Here is an 18,999-nt window from a genome sequence, read left to right as displayed (position 1 = left end):
ACTGAACTCTTGAACTCTTCGCTGAGTTGAAGACTGAAAGTTGAAGTAGATCAAACACCGGGTTTGGAGTTAGAGTGGAATGAACAGCATTGTGGGTAATGTAGGCCCCACATTTTGAAATGTGTGGAATAAAACCGAGTAGATTGGTTCAATATTTTAATACGCTGGAGCATGTCAGCTGGTTTAGTTTGGCAACAGTAAAATCGATGCCACTAACCGCAGAAAGTCCTAAAAAGACATAGAACCAGAAAACAAAACCGCCCCACTCAGTCGATTTAAATACAAGCCGGTCCGTTTGGTTCACACAGTCGCACCTTACAGTGACTCTCAACAGCTTTGAATGCTTTGTATCTTTAAGCCAGTTTGGACTAAATAACTTAAGTCAAATCTTTAAAATAAAGGTCATCTTAGAACACCGTTAAACTTCCCTGTGTCTTTCCTGGTTGGAGCCTCATTCACTAAGTTTGATTTGATCTGAAACTTAATGGTCAAGTTGTGCCTCAGAGCATCCTGACACTAATGTCCCACCTTACATCTAAAAAGTGCACTTTTATGAACGAGGCTCTCAGATAAACCATTCAAGATGTACTTGGTTTTTGAAGGGCTTTTAAACAAAACAAAACAAAAACCCGCAGTAACGTGTCCGGAGTGGAGAAGATGGGCAGTTTTTCCAAACAAAAAGGGTAAAAAGTGCAAGTTTTCAAAGATTAGCTTTGAAGTGAAAAGGAAAGGAGTTAAATACTACTCAGTCAAGTTCTACGCTCTAGTCCAGGACATTCTGTTTGTCCATCATTTGGATTTTGGATCTGAAAGTATTGCATTTTGAAATAGCAATGAAGAAAAGAATTTACAGCTGGTGAAAAAAAAAAAAGCTAATTTAAAAGAAAAGCACAAAAACATTTCACAGAGCCACACTGATTTAAAGATCCATAGGATTTCGACGCTTTGACACCCACGAGTTTCCACTAGTGCGGAAGACTCGCCTACTTCCCATCAAGGGAGAAGCTCGACAACATAAACCTTCCGCTGCCACGATGTATGAAAACCGTGGTTCTCTATTACAGAAAAAGGTTCGCCGTGGTCAACTGTGTAGGCCGAGATCAGCTCAAGAATCCCTTCAAAAGAATACTGCGAGCGGAGATCAACCACGACGTCCGAGCGGCTACCGCGTCAAAAACAAAGTCCCTCAGAGGCTCAGAGAATGGCACCGAGAAAGAACCGGGAACGACCCCAAAAGTCTCACAGACAAAGCCCCCCCCCCCCCCTCCTAAAAGTTGACACGATAATTTGTTTCCTTGGCGTCAGGTCTGAAGTTTTAGTGGTGACAAGTCCAGGTTTCTTTCTTTTTTTTCCACTGGACAGCTCAAGCCCTCCGCTGCGTTACAAATCAGATGTTCAAGTGTCCGAGCTGAAGCACCAGTTCTAAGGAAGACTTCTCCGTCCATCCGCCGGTGGTGGTGGTGGTGTTGTTGGTGTTGTTGCTCACCCACCCCCCCCTGTCGAGTCCTCCCCTCTAGTTGTGTTGGAACTTGAAGTGGAAGCTGCCGCCGGAATCGAACGGGTTGAAGGGGTAAGGCCAGCCCTGGCCCCCGCCTCCCCCACCACCCTGCTGGCTCTCGGGGTCCAGGGGATCCTCCCCCGCGTCGAACTTCTGCCTCATTTCTGGAAAGCACAGAGGGACAGACTTAAAGACGGGAGGAAGCTCGAAATTTGTCTGACGTCAAGTTTTTACACATCAGCGGTGTGTGAAAATGTGACGTCACGGCCACGATGATCTAACCGCTTCAACGCTAAAAGCCCCGCCGGCGGCCGCTGACCTGGGTCGGTGAGGACCTCTTTAGCCGAGGCGATGTCGATAAACTTCTTTTCCGCCTCTTTCTTCTCCGACTCGGACTGGAAGTTGTCGGGGTGCCACTGCTGCGCCAGCTTCCTGTACGCCTTGATGATCTCCTGCTTGTTTGCGCTCCTGGAGGAAAAAAAAAACAACAACGTGTGAATGAGTCGTCGTCGCGGCACACGGACGGATTTACTGGCTTTTTTTAAATAAAAAAAAGCTGGCCGGGCTGCTTACCTGCCGACCCCGAGGATCTTGTAGTAGTCCCTCTTACGGGAGACTTTGAGCATTTTCTGGGCTCGTTCCAGTCCTTCTTTGAGGTCGCTGCGTTCGCCCTCGCTGTCAAACTCTTTCGCCTCCAGGTAGTCCTCCACGGCTGGACCGAAACAAGCGATAAGAGAGGTTGTTACCGGTGTGTGTGTGTGTGTGTGTGTGTGTGTGTGTGTGGGGGGGGTTCTCGGGTGAAAGGCGTCCCCCCGGAGGGAGCCCCCGTTACCTTTCTCGTACTCCTGGTTGAGGATGTATGCCTCGGCTCGGTCTCGCAGGACGTTGGCGTTGCGCGGGTCTCTCTGGTGAGCCTCTGAACACGCGTCGATGGCCTGCTGGGCCATTTTGAGCTGGAATCGTAGAGGCGGATGACGTGTTGGCAGCGATCACAGCGTCTGCGATTCTACAGAACCAGCACCGCGTTCGCTCTGCTCACCTTGACAAGGCAGAAGCAGATCCTCTCCTTGGCCCGGTTGGTGTAGAACGGCACATTCGGCTCCGTCTTCATCGCCGCTTGATACTTGTCGATGGCTTGCTGATGCCTGGATTGTGTGGACGAGGGAGATCGGGGGGGGTCATTGGCGGAGGTACCGCGCGGCGGTGAAGAGCAGCGATCCCAAAAGAGGTACCGACCTGTCCTGCTCGATGAGCTCCTCCGCCGAGTCCAGCTGCTTGCTGAGCTTCTTCACCTGCTTGTAGTGGCCGAAACACTCCTTGTCGTCCTGGTCCAGCTTCAGGCACTCTCGGACGTGGCTGCGCGGAGGAGAGCAGCCGTGTGAGATTCGGACATTTCGCTCCCCAGCCGACAGAAACGAGACGCCGAACAGGATGCAAAGCGGCCCGGATTTGCACGGCCCCGCCCTCTTCGTTAACGCAGTCCATTCGCTTGCGAAGCTCACCTGAGCGACTCGTGGTGATCCCCCAGGCCGTAGTGCAGCGTGCTGAGCTTCAGGAAGGCGGCGCGGTTGTCGTTTCGCAGCCTGGTGGTCGGCGTCAGGTCCTGGATGGCTTTCTGCGGGTCTCCCAGTCGGATGTAACAATCGGCGCGGAGCTCCCGCGACTCCGGATCCCAAGGAGAGATCTGAGGAGCGGTTGGCAGCTTTTATACAGGCCGGGCAGACATGTGAAAACTAATGCGGCTCAAGAGTTCAGGGGATCACTCTTATTCCACATGTGTGATACGATCGAATAATCGAGTCGCGGATGTGGCGGCTAAGAGACAGCATGTGAAGTATGTTAGGGGACGTTGCCCGGAGGGGACACGCACCTCAAGGACTCTCTCCAGCACACCGACGGTGGTGCCGTAGTCCCCTTGGTGGTACGCGGCATTGGCGTCCTCCTGTAGCTCCTCCAGCTCGTTCGCGCTCATCAGCTGCTCCTGAGCTTCTTTGTGATCTGGTGAGCGCTGCAGCTAAAAAAAAAGAAGAAAAAAAGAAAAGCCAGATGCATTGCTCAGTCAAACTGCCGAAATACGAGGAAATGGTGAGAAGCGAAAGGTTAAGGACTTTAACACGCACCACTGCTTCAAAGTCCTCCCTGGCCTCCTGTGTGCTGCCCTGCTTCAACAGGATATTCCCCCTCTGCAACCTGGCCTGAAACAATGCAGGAAAATAAAGAGACGGGACGACGCGAGGAGGAGAAATCGGATGCGCAGCACATTGATTCACTTGAGGCTGAGAAGCTTTTCTGCGTGCAAACTTACAGCCAGGAAGTCAGGCTTGAGCTGGATGGCTCGGGTCAGGTCCGGCAGGGCCGATTTGGACTTCCCCATAGCCAGAAACACGGCAGCTCGCTTGTAGTAGGTCAGGTAATTCTTCGAGTCTCCCTCTGTACAACGTCAAGAACGCAGCATTTTGTCAAAGGACAAAGTCTGACCTTTTCTTGTCCGACGCAGAGCGGCCGGCGTGAACGCGGGTGTCGGGTTTGCGAGCGACCTTACCCACAGCAGAGTGGTAGTGCGACAGGGCTTCGGCCAGTTGACCGGCGGCCAGAAGCTTTCGGCCCATCTCCAAGTGGTGCTCGATCTCGACGTGAGTCGTCCCGAAGACGCCTGGAACCCAAAAAAAAAAAAAAAAAAAAGAGATTAAGTCTTGCTTGCAACAGTGGGAGAGAGGCGGCGACAACGTTACAGTCTGTCAAGGGTTTTAAATCGGGGGAACTACAAAGTCGTGACAGGAGAGAACGCACAAACTGCTCAAAATACTTTTTTCATCTTTTCCTTCAAAGCTTATTTTGTTTTAGTAACCAAACACCATCCCACTAATGGAAAAGGAAAGCGTTGTCCCTCTATTGAATGTGTACATGATTTTAGGATCAATGTGGTTAGGAACCTTCATCTAGGATGCCACTTGCTACATCAGCTAAAGTTTCTGAATTATTTTTTGCAAAAACCTCTATTAGCTAAGCTATTACATTACAAAAAGTGCATCTGAAGCTTATTTTGTTTTCATTCTTAAAATGCCATTGAAGCTTTTGTATTAGTGACATAATAGCTCTGGGGCAGTTGATTGGACAATGTTGACCATTATGTTTCTCCTGGCAACGCCTTGAAACACCTGTCGGCTGCGTTCTTATTATAGTAGTAATGAATCACCGTCTCGGGGGAGGGGGCGGGGCTTAACGCCACCGAGGCGAGCGAACGTTCCGGGTCGGTTTAAGGCGACTTTAACCGGCTGCGGAGAAGCTGCAAACTCACAGAAAAACGCGCCGGCGTCTGTGCGCGAGGAGGCTCTTACCGTCCAGCTGGATGTCCAGGATGACGCACAGCAGCGACAGCGAGCACAAGACCTCGTTGAGTCCCGTCCGCCGACACGACTCCATCCCTCGATTTTATGGTCCCTCTTCCGCACCGGAACCCGCGAACTTTACGGCTCTGCTGTCGCGTGGAGTGAAAGTACCGGTTCGTGTCATTGACGCGGTGCTGTTCTTCTGTTAAGTCGTCATCGTCCGCGACTCCGGCTCCGTCTCTCTAGCTATCTCAGCCCGGGCCGCGGGAACAGCTACGACGGTGTATTTACGGTCCCGGGGTGACAGAATTCCGTGTGGAAATAGAGGCACGCCGCTCAAAGGGTTCCTCCCTTAAAATTGAAGCAGCGGTTCCTCTCCTTGACAGCGACTCGGTGGACTATTCGAACATAAAACCAGTTAAAGTAACATGATGCTGGGGAGGGTGGACAGCTGACAGCCAGTACGATTTTCACACAGGCCCTTTCCGCCCCTGGTGCCGTCGGCTCCGCCCGTTTCTGTCCTGCCCTCCCGTGATTGGTCCACATGTCGCACATCCGTGTTCGTCCGGAAACGTGGGCGGCTCTCATTGGACAAACTGTTTTAACGCAGATCCCTGCATGGGCCAGGCGTCGGTTTAGTGTGGATAAATAGGGATCAAGGAGAGCAGGAAATCGAAAGTGAATTCACTCAAAGTAGCTCTGATATGGAGGCATGTACATCTAAAAAGAAGGACTGCTCATTAAGTTGTGTGTTATTGATAAATCATGGCACAAGTGTGTGTGATAAGATAAATATGAATCTTGATGTGTGACAGCTTTATCAGATGTTATGACCGCAGGCCAATCTCAACAATGGAAATGTAACTAAAGGATAATCACACATCTCAGTTTATTCATTCCTCTTTCATAACTTCCGTGTTTATTCTTAAATTCTTAAGAATTTCCCTAAAAAAACAAAGCGTCTAACACGCACGTGGGTGTGGAATTCAAACCAATCTTCATTTTCCCATAGGGACATTTCCCAATTATGCTAAATATCTTACTATGACTCACTTTCTTACAGCAATGGGAAATCTTCCCATTTACATACAATATATCCTAATTGTTAAGCAGAACACAATGTACTACATATTGTATACTTACACACAGACTAAACTTTACTTATTGTTATCATTTCCATCTAATTTATCTTATGTGCAATGTTTTAGTTCAATGATAGTTTGATTGTTGTTAAAAAAAAAGAGAATACAATTATTCATCTGTTAACAAGAGGATTATAAGGTCAAACAGAAATGTTTAGCATGACACATTTTATTGTATGCTATTGTAAAAAAACAAAAACCAAATGAAGAGAACTCTTTCACACGTTCTATCTATAAAACTGTACAAAACAACACACAAACATCTGGATTATCACCGTTTTGACCATCCCCTTCACAAATGTCTGATCATGATGATCATCAAATTATTGGATTCCATGAAAAATAATCTGTGCTAAACATAAATATAATAATTACAATTATAGTTTGTTTTCTGTTGTCGTAAAGTGCTAAGAAGCAACTTTTACCGATCATATCACATCATTTCAATGCTATCATCTTTACAGAGTACACGCTTGATAATATGACTCAAAAGAAATCCAGTGGTGCAATGTTACTGCATGATGGACCTTCGGCTTTTCCACACGGCGACAAATGTGTAAAAAGCCGAACACCAGGTCACGTTAGATGCATCAACGAAAACCTAGTCGAAGAGAAAAGATGACATTTCTGTCTTCTGTCTCTCACGGTGACAAAGTTCCATTTCCACAGCTCGCTCAAACGTAAGCGTTCCGGCCGTACGTGCTGGCGGCCTGGCTCCTGGCCGCGGCTCCAGAGTACACGGTTCCCCTGCTGTGAAGAGGCAACGGGCTGCGAAACGACACAAGAAGGCGTGCTTGTTATACAACGAAAACATCAGGGTGGAGATGAAAATGTTTGGTTATCTTGGCCTCACCACAGGGAATTGGCACCGGTGGGATGTATTTTACCCGGCCACTAGGGGGCGCCAAATGGGTTTTTATAACCCTTGACATGACGGATTCAACGAGTCTCTCAATCTAAAACACTCCCGAGCTGGTGCAGCCTTTTTTATTTTCACCCGTACACATCTGACGGATGTGCCCCTTTGGGATCATGACTATTACCCCCCTGCTTGATTTACGCCCTGGTGGACTGATGTCACAACATCATTCATAATGGTCACTGAAATGAAGCAGAAATAGAACCCACTTCCGGTGATAATGTCCTACAGGAGCTATTACATCCTGCGGATTAATTAATAAAGTTTAGGGCGAGAGGGCGCCAGAGTGCCACGAATGTCTTTTTTCAAAGTTCCACAACACTAAATGTGTTAAATATATACATGAATGTTAGAAAACGCTTCGGCCAATGTAAAAACAATGACAAATACAAAGAATACATTTAATTTCCTGAACTGTATGGGTAGATATATTTATGAAATGATTAGATTTTTAAAGGTAACCATCTATTAATGTTGGTTATTCTAGCGCAAGATATAATTTGGATTTATTTAGTTGCAATTTGATCCGTTTTTTACAATAAACAATCTAATTAATCTTCACTTTCACATCCTGTGATCGGAGGAACAACAGAGCAACGCAAATGTCTGTAAAGCAATGCAACAACGCTCACAATGAATTAATTAACAGCCCCAACAGATCAATGATTGTCACATTTTGGCCAACAAAGAGAAACACAATCTGGAAATATTAAACTCACTATTTCTCCTTTGTTCCCATTTTGCAGGAGCAGGTGAGACAGGCTCCTCCAGCGATGGCGAGCACAGCGGAGCACCAGCCGATGTAAAGTGCTTCACCTATTTCATACCTGCAGCACACAGCAGCGTGTCAGTCGGTGAGCGCCACGTTACGACTTACTTACTATCGCGCTCCTCAACGACCTTACCTTATTCCGGGATGGAAGGGGTCAAAGAACTCCTGAGTGATGTTGAAGGCGTACCAGGAAACTGCAACCATTGTGCACATACCTTTTGATAGAAATATCAATTCTTTATCATTCTTTAATAATCGGGAAAGTAGCGGGGAAGCTTTCAGATTGTCACACGAAACGTCCAAAGCACTGCTTGACTTGCAATAAAGCATGATTTATTAGCATTGTGGAGACGTTTCTATTCTATTCTATTTATAGGGTCGTGTATTAGGAGGTCAGACTGGTCGGATATTTTCTCCTATCTTTTTGTTACCTTGAAGTATGAAAAGAACTCCAGCAGTGCCAGCAATCCTCCCTTTGAGAACATAGTTTTCGCCTCCTGCCTTTGAACACTTCACTCCTATCAGGGCCGCCAATAGTCCACACGTGCCCAACACTATGGAAGTGATCATCAAGGCCCGGGACGCCTGGATGTAACCTGCACGCGGTGTGGAAATGACACGAGCACATGCGTTCATTTTTAAAACCTCTTTGTCGTCGGCCATGTAAAGAGTTAATGAGATTAGTACCAGTGTGGATGTGCAAAGGAATTCTCTAGAAACGTGTTCAAGAGTTGTTCGTGAACAATTTAAATTTGTGGAAAGCAACATCATGGATTTTTATCAACAATATCTTCTTCATTTTCTTTTTTTTTTGTCTGTTTTACCTTTAAAATGATCTGTGATCTCGAAAATAGAAAAAAAGTCACTTTATCACTTATTAAAATCCTATGATATGAATGGTTTGTCACCGTACCACTCAAAGCAAGCAGCGAGGGAAACTCCCTGCAGTTGTGCACCCCGGTCGAGTCCGTCGCACAAGACATCCACAGGTTCTCGTAGATGGTGGAGGTGGTGATGACGTTCCCGTCGACGGTCGACGTCCTCCAGTAGCGGTTCGGCAGGGTGACCCCCACCATCACCCAACCGATGAACCCCAGCAGCAAAGCCACGACTTCCAATATCTGATCCATGACCCCACCTCGGCCCAGCAGTCAAACAAAAATATATCCAGGTCTCGGTTTATTTGGAAATCCCAAAAAGACGAGACATCTGGTTTTGGCACGGGAGAGCGGTGTGTCTGTTCTGACAGTGGGCGATGTTTCCAGCTCAACAGATATGTAAAATGATTTATATGACTTTCTCTCCTCCCCCTCGCCTCCCCTTATTCACTCGCTCTCCCTCCCCGCTCGCTCCCAATCTCTTCTGTCTTTCATATTTTACACGCCTGAAACTGAGCAGGTGTTTATCGGCCGTCTCTTAGGGTCCAATGGTCATCAGTCAGTGTTAATGGCGCTGCACTGTTTTTGGGCATGTTCCACCATGGGGGGGGTTCTTTGATAAACAACCAAACATCATAAGAAGTGTTGCATCATTATACACCTGAATATCCTGAATGTCCTCGTACATGCATTGTTTTTTTCATTTTCATCTGTATGACATTTCGAGTTCTTCACGCTTTGGAGGAGGTGGAGATATGACCAGCACTGTGTAGCTATTCCTGACTCAAACAGTCCAGGACAAAGGGTTACACACACACACACACACACACACACACACACAAGGTTTTGCTTCCACCAAACTAGACAATAAACTATTCTGTATGACTCGATGAAATGCATTGTGAACGTCCTGTTACTTTATGTTTTTTTGGAACGACTGTTTCTATACACGCTGTACCCAGATCCGAGGAGAAGATATACTTTATTGTCCCGCGGCAGGAACTGTCACGGGATGTGGGTGGGAGGCAGGACTCAAGACGCAGAGTTCAAAACAAAAGGGACTTTAATTGTCAAAAGGTTAAAGCAAAGTCCAAGGGGCAAAAACACACAGGATCCAGGGGAAAAACAGCAGGCAGGAAACTCCGCGACGAAAGACAAGGACATGCGTGGCTAAAGACAATGACGCGACAAGTGACACAAGAGACACACGGCTTAAATACACAAGGGAGGTGCAGGTGATTGGACACAGGTGGAAACTATTAGACGATCACAGGGGATGACGGGACAAGGCAGGAAGTGAAGTTACCCGGGGACACGAGTGGCAGAAAACTACAAAATACAACAGGAAGTGAACCACACCGTAACAGTACCCCCCCCTTAAGGGCCGAATTCCAGACGGCCAACACTAGAGCGAACAAGGGGTGGGGGGGGAGGGAAACCAGAGACGTTGGTCGGACCACCCTGGAAACTCTGGCGGGCGGCCAGACGAGCGGGGAGCCTCTGGGGGTCGGCCCGGCGGGCGGTCACCAAGCCGGCTCCGGAGCGGCGAATGCAGGGCACGGAACGTCTCCAGAATGGCAGGCTCGGAGACACGGGAAACCTCCGCGGTTGTCGTCGGCGGCGGCTCGGGGACACGGGAAACCTCCGCGGTTGTCGGCGGCGGCGGCTCGGGGACACGGGAAACCTCCGCGGTTGTCGGCGGCGGCGGCTCGGGGACACGGGAAACCTCCGCGGTTGTCGTCGGCGGCGGCTCGGGGACACGGGAAACCTCCGCGGTTGTCGTCGGCGGCGGCTCGGGGACACGGAACACCTCCGTAGTCGGCTCCAGCTCGGGGACACGGAACACCTCCGTAGTCGGCTCCAGCTCGGGGACACGGAACACCTCCGTAGTCGGCTCCAGCTCGGGGACACGGAACACCTCCGTAGTCGGCTCCAGCTCGGGGACACGGAACACCTCCGTAGTCGGCTCCAGCTCGGGGACACGGAACACCTCCGTAGTCGGCTCCGGCTCGGGGACACGGAACACCTCCGCAGTCGGCGGCGGCTCGGGGACACGGAACACCTCCGCAGTCGGCGGCGGCTCGGGGACACGGAACACCTCCGCAGTCGGCGGCGGCTCGGGGACACGGAACACCTCCGCAGTCGGCGGCGGCTCGGGGACACGGAACACCTCCGCAGTCGGCGGCGGCTTAGCCCCCCCCATAACCCACCCCATGGCCCCCCCCCTCAAGGGCTGGATCCCAGACGGCCCTCAAATCACCAACGGGAGGGTGGGTGAGGACCATGGGACGGGAGTCTCGGAGCGGGGACTGGGGGCGTCGGGGCCATGAGTCTCGGAGCGGGGACTGGCAGGGTCGGGGGCATGGAACGTGGGGCCGGTACTGGTCGGGGGCATGGAACGTGGGGCCGGTACTGGTCGGGTCGGGGGCATGGAACGTGGGGCCGGTACTGGTCGGGTCGGGGGCATGGAACGTGGGGCCGGTACTGGTCGGGTCGGGGGCATGGAACGTGGGGCCGGTACTGGTCGGGTCGGGGGCATGGAACGTGGGGCCGGTACTGGTCGGGTCGGGGGCATGGAACGTGGGGCCGGTACTGGTCGGGTCGGGGGCATGGAACGTGGGGCCGGTACTGGTCGGGTCGGGGGCATGGAACGTGGGGCCGGTACTGGTCGGGTCGGGGGCATGGAACGTGGGGCCGGTACCGGGGGCATGAATTGTGGCGCTGGGGTCGGGGGCATGGATCGTGGCGCTGGGGTCGGGGGCATGGATCGTGGCGCTGGGGTCGGGGGCATGAATCGTGGCGCTGGGGTCGGGGGCATGGATCGTGGCGCTGGGGTCGGGGGCATGGATCGTGGCGCTGGGGTCGGGGGCATGGATCGTGGCGCTGGGGTCGGGGGCATGAATCGTGGCGCTGGGGTCGGGGGCATGAATCGTGGCGCTGGGGTCGGGGGCATGAATCGTGGCGCTGGGGTCGGGGGCATGGATCGTGGCGCTGGGGTCGGGGGCATGGATCGTGGCGCTGGGGTCGGGGGCATGGATCGTGGCGCTGGGGTCGGGGGCATGGATCGTGGCGCTGGGGTCGGGGGCATGGATCGTGGCGCTGGGGTCGGGGGCATGGATCGTGGCGCTGGGGTCGGGGGCATGGATCGTGGGGTCGGGGGCATGGATCGTGGGGTCGGGGGCATGGATCGTGGGGTCGGGGGCATGGATCGTGGGGTCGGGGGCATGGATCGTGGGGTCGGGGGCATGGATCGTGGCGCTGGGGTCGGGGGCATGGATCGTGGCGCTGGGGTCGGGGGCATGGATCGTGGCGCTGGGGTCGGGGGCATGGATCGTGGCGCTGGGGTCGGGGGCATGGATCGTGGCGCTGGGGTCGGGGGCATGGATCGTGGCGCTGGGGTCGGGGGCATGGATCGTGGCGCTGGGGTCGGGGGCATGGATCGTGGCGCTGGGGTCGGGGGCATGGATCGTGGCGCTGGCTCGGGGGCATGGATCGTGGCGCTGGGGTCGGGGGCATGGATCGTGGCGCTGGCTCGGGGGCATGGATCGTGGCGCTGGCTCGGGGGCATGGATCGTGGCGCTGGCTCGGGGGCATGGATCGTGGCGCTGGCTCGGGGGTCGGGGGCATGGATCGTGGCGCTGGCTCGGGGGCATGGATTGTGGCGCTGGCTCGGGGGCATGGATCGTGGCGCTGGCTCGGGGGCATGGATCGTGGCGCTGGCTCGGGGGCATGGATCGTGGCGCTGGCTCGGGGGCATGGATCGTGGCGCTGGCTCGGGGGCATGGATCGTGGCGCTGGCTCGGGGGCATGGATCGTGGCGCTGGCTCGGGGGCATGGATCGTGGCGCTGGCTCGGGGGTCGGGGGCATGGATCGTGGCGCTGGCTCGGGGGTCGGGGGCATGGATCGTGGCGCTGGCTCGGGGGTCGGGGGCATGGATCGTGGCGCTGGCTCGGGGGTCGGGGGCATGGATCGGGGCGTCGGATCAGGGGTCATGGGCTTGGGTCGGGAGCCCGGGACGGGAATCTGCTGCGGCCCAGCGCGGGACATCTTGCGCTGCGACCGAGCGGGGTCGGGACGTCGCTGCGGCCCAGCGCTGGACATTGTGCGCTGCGGCCGAGCGTGGGGAGCATAGGTGGCCTGGAGTCGGACCGCAAGGTCATTACCCGCTCCCAGTGAGAATCGCCGCCGGACGACCACGAAATGGCCTCCTCCTCTGGGGACCATGTGGTAGGCGGCGGATGGTCACCCAGATGCCTACTGAGGGCTCCAGCTGGGGAGACGGAGTAGTACAGGTACCCAGCTGGAACCCCCGGGAGGACCGTTCCCCCATTACCAGCAGCCCGCTGGAGACTCCGTGGACCGCCCATTGCCAGACGGGTTCCCCTGAACTCGTCCAGGGGAAAAAACTCTGCTGAGTCCTTTCTTGGTCGCGTCATTCTGTCACGGGATGTGGGTGGGAGGCAGGACTCAAGACGCAGAGTTCAAAACAAAAGGGACTTTAATTGTCAAAAGGTTAAAGCAAAGTCCAAGGGGCAAAAACACACAGGATCCAGGGGAAAAACAGCAGGCAGGAAACTCCGCGACGAAAGACAAGGACATGCGTGGCTAAAGACAATGACGCGACAAGTGACACAAGAGACACACGGCTTAAATACACAAGGGAGGTGCAGGTGATTGGACACAGGTGGAAACTATTAGACGATCACAGGGGATGACGGGACAAGGCAGGAAGTGAAGTTACCCGGGGACACGCGTGGCAGAAAACTACAAAATACAACAGGAAGTGAACCACACCGTGACAGGAACCTTTTTACTTCAAGCCGCTGAATCACACAACACAGTGGTCAGCATCACAATCCACATGCACGCATACCAAAGATCATACATACACTCGTGAATAAAAATGTTTGAATACTTGTCTTCACCATATATTAGTCCCCTTTACAATCATATCATATGATGCTGCTTGTTTGCTTTTCAACAATTTGATGGAAGATGGAATTAATGTGCCGACTTCTATCCATTAGTAAAGATTTACAATGTTTCCACATTGACCATGGGGCCATTTTCCTAGCTGCTAACATCAGCCTGTAGATGACAGATATAATACATATATATATTCAAAGGACTAGTGGTGTAATTCCACTCGATTTGATGTCCCCAGGGGCCTCGCCTCTCTCTACAGCGCCTACAGCATTGGGCTTGCGTGAAGAAATTAGTTTTTTAGCTAACATTACGAGGAAAACAACGCCAAAGCAACCAGCAGAGCTAAATCACAGCTAGCTGGCTACCTTTAGCTCACTTGCTCACTAACGTCAGCAGACGTGATCCACGATTCAATGTTTTGACAAACTGCTAATTTCTTGCTGACAATAAACAACGTAGCCGTACAAAGAAAAGGTGTAATAATTGCTCTCAGTCAGCAAAGACTGATACGAAGAAGATGCAGACAACCAGCTAACTGTATGCTAAGGCGTAACGTTAGCTAGCTGGCTGTAACCAACCATTGGTTGCTTTATGACATTAGTCGATAATGTCGTTTGCAAACACACTGATTAGTGTTATGGAGCAAATGGTCCTAATAAAATATAGGAGCATAAAAGGTAGTATCATTATCCTAAATATTTGATCGTAAAGTAATGGTGTTGTTAAGAGATGTCAAGGCCATAAGGGCCGAGTTCACGCTCACTGAGCGACACACCCAAGAGTTTGTCACTATTTGGAATGGTGTCAACATGTAATTAGTCCGACTTGAGAACAAAGTCAGAGGCAAATGGCAAAGGTCTAATGTCACCCAGTTCAGCCTGTGGTTTCTGTTCATTAATAATACTCCTGATGGCCGCCGGGTCAGTGTTGCCACATCCAGGGCTCGCTGATCACATTCGGTTAAATCTTAACCAGTGTTTTAGGAAAAAGCTCCAGAATGTATAGAGGTAGGCAGATTTGTAAACCGTCGAACACGTTGGTGGAAAAGGTCAAGAATGAGGCTGAGGATAGAAATAGAGAAAGCCCCGGCTGAAATGGAGCGGTGTTGGAATTTACAAGTTTGTAAATCAATCGCAGTGCCAAAAGGAATGGTTGTAAATTTTAACAAAAGTGTTCACTTAATACACGGTACCAGGAACCTGATAGGGAAGAAGCTTAATTAAATCCATCCATCTTTCATCAGTTTTTTTTTACAACTGTGCTCATAGCGTGACAAGTTAAAAATGTCTTGAGACTTTTACAAGTGAGATGTTTTACATGAATGAATCTTCTCATACCAATCAACTATTTGTCCTCGTAAATTGTTAAACCCTAAAATCTGTTTTGTAAGTCAACCCGTCCTAGGAGTAAAAGATTTAATGACTTCAGGTGCACTATGTATTGGACCGATGTCTCACATCTCAATTCGTAACACAGAAAGGCCGAAATTCAAACAATACTTTACATAGATTACATTAATTGTCCCTTTCATCTACTTCACCTCCTCCTGAACTCCTCTTTAAACTACATGCTGACTTGCCGTAAACATCTCATTTTATGGCTGAGCTGTTTGGAAAGCCTATTTTTACAGGGCACAATGGAAATGTAACTAAAGGATAATCACACATCTCAGTTTATTCATTCCTCTTTCATAACTTCCGTGTTTATTCTTAAATTCTTAAGAATTTCCCTAAAAAAACAAAGGGCCTAACACGCACGTGGGTGTGGAATTCAAAACAATCTTCATTTTCCCATAGGGACATTTCCCAAATTTGCTAAATATCTTACTATGACTCACTTTCTTACAGCAATGGGAAATCTTCCCATTTACATACAATTAATCCTAATTGTTAAGCAGAACACAATGTACTACATATTGTATCCTTACACACAGACTAAACGATACTTATTGTTACCATTTCCATCTAATTTATCTTATGTGCAATGTTTTAGTTCAATGATAGTTTGATTGTTGTTAAAAAAAAGAGAATACAATTATTCATCTGTTAACAAGAGGATTATAAGGTCAAACAGAAATGTTTAGCATGACACATTTTATTGTATGCTATTGTAAAAAAACAAAAACAAAATGAAGAGAACTCTTTCACACGTTCTATCTATAAAACTGTACAAAACAACACACAAACATCTGGATTATCACCGTTTTGACCGTCCCCTTCACAAATGTCTGATCATGATGATCATCAAATTATTGGATACCATGAAAAATAATCTGTGCTAAACATAAATATAATAATTACAATTATAGTTTGTTTTCTGTTGTCGTAAAGTGCTAAGAAGCAACTTTTACCAATCATATCACATCATTTCAATGCTATCATCTTTACAGAGTACACGCTTGATAATATGACTCAAAAGAAATCCAGTGGTGCAATGTTACTGCATGATGGACCTTCGGCTTTTCCACACGGCGACAAATGTGTAAAAAGCCGAACACCAGGTCACGTTAGATGCATCAACGAAAACCTAGTCGAAGAGAAGAGATGACATTTCTGTCTTCTGTCTCTCACGGTGACAAAGTTCCATTTCCACAGCTCGCTCAAACGTAAGCGTTCCGGCCGTACGTGCTGGCGGCCTGGCTCCTGGCCGCGGCTCCAGAGTACACGGTTCCCCTGCTGTGAAGAGGCAACGGGCTGCGAAACGACACAAGAAGGCGTGCTTGTTATACAACGAAATCATCAGGGTGGAGATGAAAATGTTTGGTTATCTTGGCCTCACCACAGGGAATTGGCACCGGTGGGATGTATTTTACCCGGCCACTAGGGGGCGCCAAATGTCTCTCACTCTAAACACTCCCGAGCTGGTGCAGCCTTTTTTATTTTCACCCGTACACATCTGACGGATGTGCCCCTTTGGGATCATGACTATTACCCCCCTGCTTGATTTACGCCCTGGTGGACTGATGTCACAACATCATTCATAATGGTCACTGAAATGAAGCAGAAATAGAACCCACTTCCGGTGATAATGTCCAACAGGAGCTATTACATCCTGCGGATTAATTAATAAAGTTTAGGGCGAGAGGGCGCCAGAGTGCCACGAATGTCTTTTTTCAAAGTTCCACAACACTAAATGTGTTAAATATATACATGAATGTTAGAAAACGCTTCGGCCAATGTAAAAACAATGACAAATACAAAGAATACATTTAATTTCCTGAACTCTATGGGTAGATATATTTATGAAATTATTAGATTTTTAAAGGTAACCATCTATTAGTGTTGGTTATTCTAGCTCAAGATATAATTTGGATTTATTTAGTTGTAATTTGATCCGTTTTTTACAATAAACAATCTAATTAATCTTCACTTTCACATCCTGTGATCGGAGGAACAACAGAGCAACGCAAATGGCTGTAAAGCAATGCAACAACTCTCACAATGAATTAATTAACAGCCCCAACAGATCAATGATTGTCACATTTTGGCCCACAAAGAAAAACACAATCCGGAAATATTAAACTCACTATTTCTCCTTTGTTCCCATTTTGCAGGAGCAGGTGAGACAGGCTCCTCCAGCGATGGCGAGCACAGCGGAGCACCAGCCGATGTAAAGTGCTTCACCTATTTCATACCTGCAGCACACAGCAGCGTGTCAGTCGGTGAGCGCCACGTTACGACTTACTTACTATCGCGCTCCTCAACGACCTTACCTTATTCCGGGATGGAATGGGTCAAAGAACTCCTGAGTGATGTTGAAGGCGTACCAGGAAACTGCAACCATTGTGCACATACCTTTTGATAGAAATATCAATTCTTTATCATTCTTTAATAATCGGGAAAGTAGCGGGGAAGCTTTCAGATTGTCACACGAAACGTCCAAAGCACTGCTTGACTTGCAATAAAGCATGATTTATTAGCATTGTGGAGACGTTTCTATTCTATTCTATTTATAGGGTCGTGTATTAGGAGGTCAGACTGGTCGGATATTTTCTCCTATCTTTTTGTTACCTTGAAGTATGAAAAGAACTCCAGCAGTGCCAGCAATCCTCCCTTTGAGAACATAGTTTTCGCCTCCTGCCTTTGAACACTTCACTCCTATCAGGGCCGCCAATAGTCCACACGTGCCCAACACTATGGAAGTGATCATCAAGGCCCGGGACGCCTGGATGTAACCTGCACGCGGTGTGGAAATGACACGAGCACATGCGTTCATTTTTAAAACCTCTTTGTCGTCGGCCATGTAAAGAGTTAATGAGATTAGTACCAGTGTGGATGTGCAAAGAAATTCTCTAGAAACGTGTTCAAGAGTTGTTCGTGAACAATTTAAATTTGTGGAAAGCAACATCATGGATTTTTATCAACAATATCTTCTTCTTCATTTTCTTTTTTTTTTGTCTGTTTTACCTTTAAAATGATCTGTGATCTCAAAAATAGAAAAAAAGTCACTTTATCACTTATTAAAATCCTTTGATATGAATGATTTGTCACCGTACCACTCAAAGCAAGCAGCGAGGGAAACTCCCTGCAGTTGTGCACCCCGGTCGAGTCCGTCGCACAAGACATCCACAGGTTCTCGTAGATGGTGGAGGTGGTGATGACGTTCCCGTCGACGGTCGACGTCCTCCAGTAGCGGTTCGGCAGGGTGACCCCCACCATCACCCAACCGATGAACCCCAGCAGCAAAGCCACGACTTCCAATATCTGATCCATGACCCCACCTCGGCCCAGCAGTCAAACAAAAGTATATCCAGGTCTCGGTTTATTTGGAAATCCCAAAAAGACGAGACATCTGGTTTTGGCACGGGAGAGCGGTGTCTGTTCTGCCAGTGGGCGATGTTTCCAGCTCAACAGATATGTATAATGATTTATATGACTTTCTCTCCTCCCCCTCGCCTCCCCTTATTCACTCGCTCTCCCTCCCCGCTCGCTCCCAATCTCTTCTGTCTTTCATATTTTACACGCCTGAAACTGAGCAGGTGTTTATCGGCCGTCTCTCAGGGTCCAATGGTCATCAGTCAGTGTTAATGGCGCTGCACTGTTTTTGGGCATGTTCCACCATGGGGGGGGGGTTCTTTGATAAACAACCAAACATCATAAGAAGTGTTGCATCATTATACACCTGAATATCCTGAATGTCCTCATACATGCATTGTTTTTTTCATTTTCATCTGTATGACATTTCGAAAGCCCTCAGAGTTCTTCACGCTTCGGAGGAGGTGGAGATATGACCAGCACTGTGTAGCTATTCCTGACTCAAACAGTCCAGGACAAAGGGTTACACACACACACACACACACAACAAGGTTTTGCTTCCACCAAACTAGACAATAAACTATTCTGTATGACTCGATGAAATGCATTGTGAACGTCCTGTTACTTTATGTTTTTTTGGAACGACTGTTTCTATACACGCTGTACCCAGATCTGAGGATAAGATATACTTTATTGTCCCGCGGCAGGAACCTTTTTACTTCAAGCCGCTGAATCACACAACATAGTTGTCAGCATCACAATCCACATGCACGCATACCA

At 49.4% G+C, this 18,999-nt stretch overlaps 3 protein-coding genes across 3 annotated transcripts; all 3 read right to left on the bottom strand.

Annotated features, from left to right (window-relative positions):
* Positions 1 to 143: 143 nt before the first annotated feature.
* On the bottom strand, positions 144 to 5,705 carry dnajc3b (DnaJ (Hsp40) homolog, subfamily C, member 3b). Its single transcript, XM_040183244.2, has 12 exons — positions 4,837 to 5,705; positions 4,041 to 4,151; positions 3,804 to 3,928; positions 3,619 to 3,693; positions 3,369 to 3,512; positions 3,001 to 3,182; positions 2,735 to 2,854; positions 2,538 to 2,643; positions 2,331 to 2,451; positions 2,072 to 2,210; positions 1,818 to 1,966; positions 144 to 1,662 (listed from the first exon to the last, which is right to left on the bottom strand). Exons 1-12 carry the CDS (start codon positions 4,919 to 4,921, stop codon positions 1,514 to 1,516), a joined length of 1,506 nt encoding a protein of 501 aa, XP_040039178.1. The 5' UTR covers positions 4,922 to 5,705; the 3' UTR covers positions 144 to 1,513.
* LOC120823148 (claudin-15) lies at positions 5,702 to 9,491 on the bottom strand. The gene is made up of 5 exons (XM_040183245.2): positions 8,574 to 9,491; positions 8,092 to 8,256; positions 7,794 to 7,875; positions 7,608 to 7,715; positions 5,702 to 6,737 (listed from the first exon to the last, which is right to left on the bottom strand). Exons 1-5 carry the CDS (start codon positions 8,788 to 8,790, stop codon positions 6,644 to 6,646), a joined length of 666 nt encoding a protein of 221 aa, XP_040039179.1. The 5' UTR covers positions 8,791 to 9,491; the 3' UTR covers positions 5,702 to 6,643.
* Positions 9,492 to 13,019: 3,528 nt separating this feature from the next.
* On the bottom strand, positions 13,020 to 18,470 carry LOC144410232 (claudin-15-like). The gene is made up of 5 exons (XM_078105647.1): positions 17,961 to 18,470; positions 17,476 to 17,640; positions 17,178 to 17,259; positions 16,992 to 17,099; positions 13,020 to 16,158 (listed from the first exon to the last, which is right to left on the bottom strand). Exons 1-5 carry the CDS (start codon positions 18,175 to 18,177, stop codon positions 16,065 to 16,067), a joined length of 666 nt encoding a protein of 221 aa, XP_077961773.1. The 5' UTR covers positions 18,178 to 18,470; the 3' UTR covers positions 13,020 to 16,064.
* Between the last annotated feature and the right edge of the window lie 529 nt (positions 18,471 to 18,999).

The sequence above is a fragment of the Gasterosteus aculeatus genome, chromosome 7 (genome assembly GCF_964276395.1).
Source record: "Gasterosteus aculeatus chromosome 7, fGasAcu3.hap1.1, whole genome shotgun sequence".
NCBI classification, from domain to species: Eukaryota; Metazoa; Chordata; class Actinopteri; order Perciformes; family Gasterosteidae; genus Gasterosteus; species Gasterosteus aculeatus.
The sequence above is the reverse complement of the archived record's forward strand: the minus strand, read 5'-3'. Positions and strand labels throughout refer to the sequence as shown.

Coding starts and splice junctions, on each gene's coding strand:
- dnajc3b (XM_040183244.2), bottom strand. CDS start 4,921: ATGGAGTCGTGTCGGCGGACGGGACTCAACGAGGTCTTGTGCTCGCTG. Junction 2,644..2,734: donor GAGCTCATCGAGCAGGACAG/GTCGGTACCTCT, acceptor CACACAATCCAG/GCATCAGCAAGCCATCGACA. Junction 2,211..2,330: donor CAACCAGGAGTACGAGAAAG/GTAACGGGGGCT, acceptor GTTTCGGTCCAG/CCGTGGAGGACTACCTGGAG.
- LOC120823148 (XM_040183245.2), bottom strand. CDS start 8,790: ATGGATCAGATATTGGAAGTCGTGGCTTTGCTGCTGGGGTTCATCGGT. Junction 7,876..8,091: donor AGTTCTTTTCATACTTCAAG/GTAACAAAAAGA, acceptor TTCTATCAAAAG/GTATGTGCACAATGGTTGCA. Junction 6,738..7,607: donor ATGGGAACAAAGGAGAAATA/GTGAGTTTAATA, acceptor GTCGTTTCGCAG/CCCGTTGCCTCTTCACAGCA.
- LOC144410232 (XM_078105647.1), bottom strand. CDS start 18,177: ATGGATCAGATATTGGAAGTCGTGGCTTTGCTGCTGGGGTTCATCGGT. Junction 17,641..17,960: donor CTCGCTGCTTGCTTTGAGTG/GTACGGTGACAA, acceptor CACCGCGTGCAG/GTTACATCCAGGCGTCCCGG. Junction 17,100..17,177: donor CCATTCCATCCCGGAATAAG/GTAAGGTCGTTG, acceptor TGTGTGCTGCAG/GTATGAAATAGGTGAAGCAC.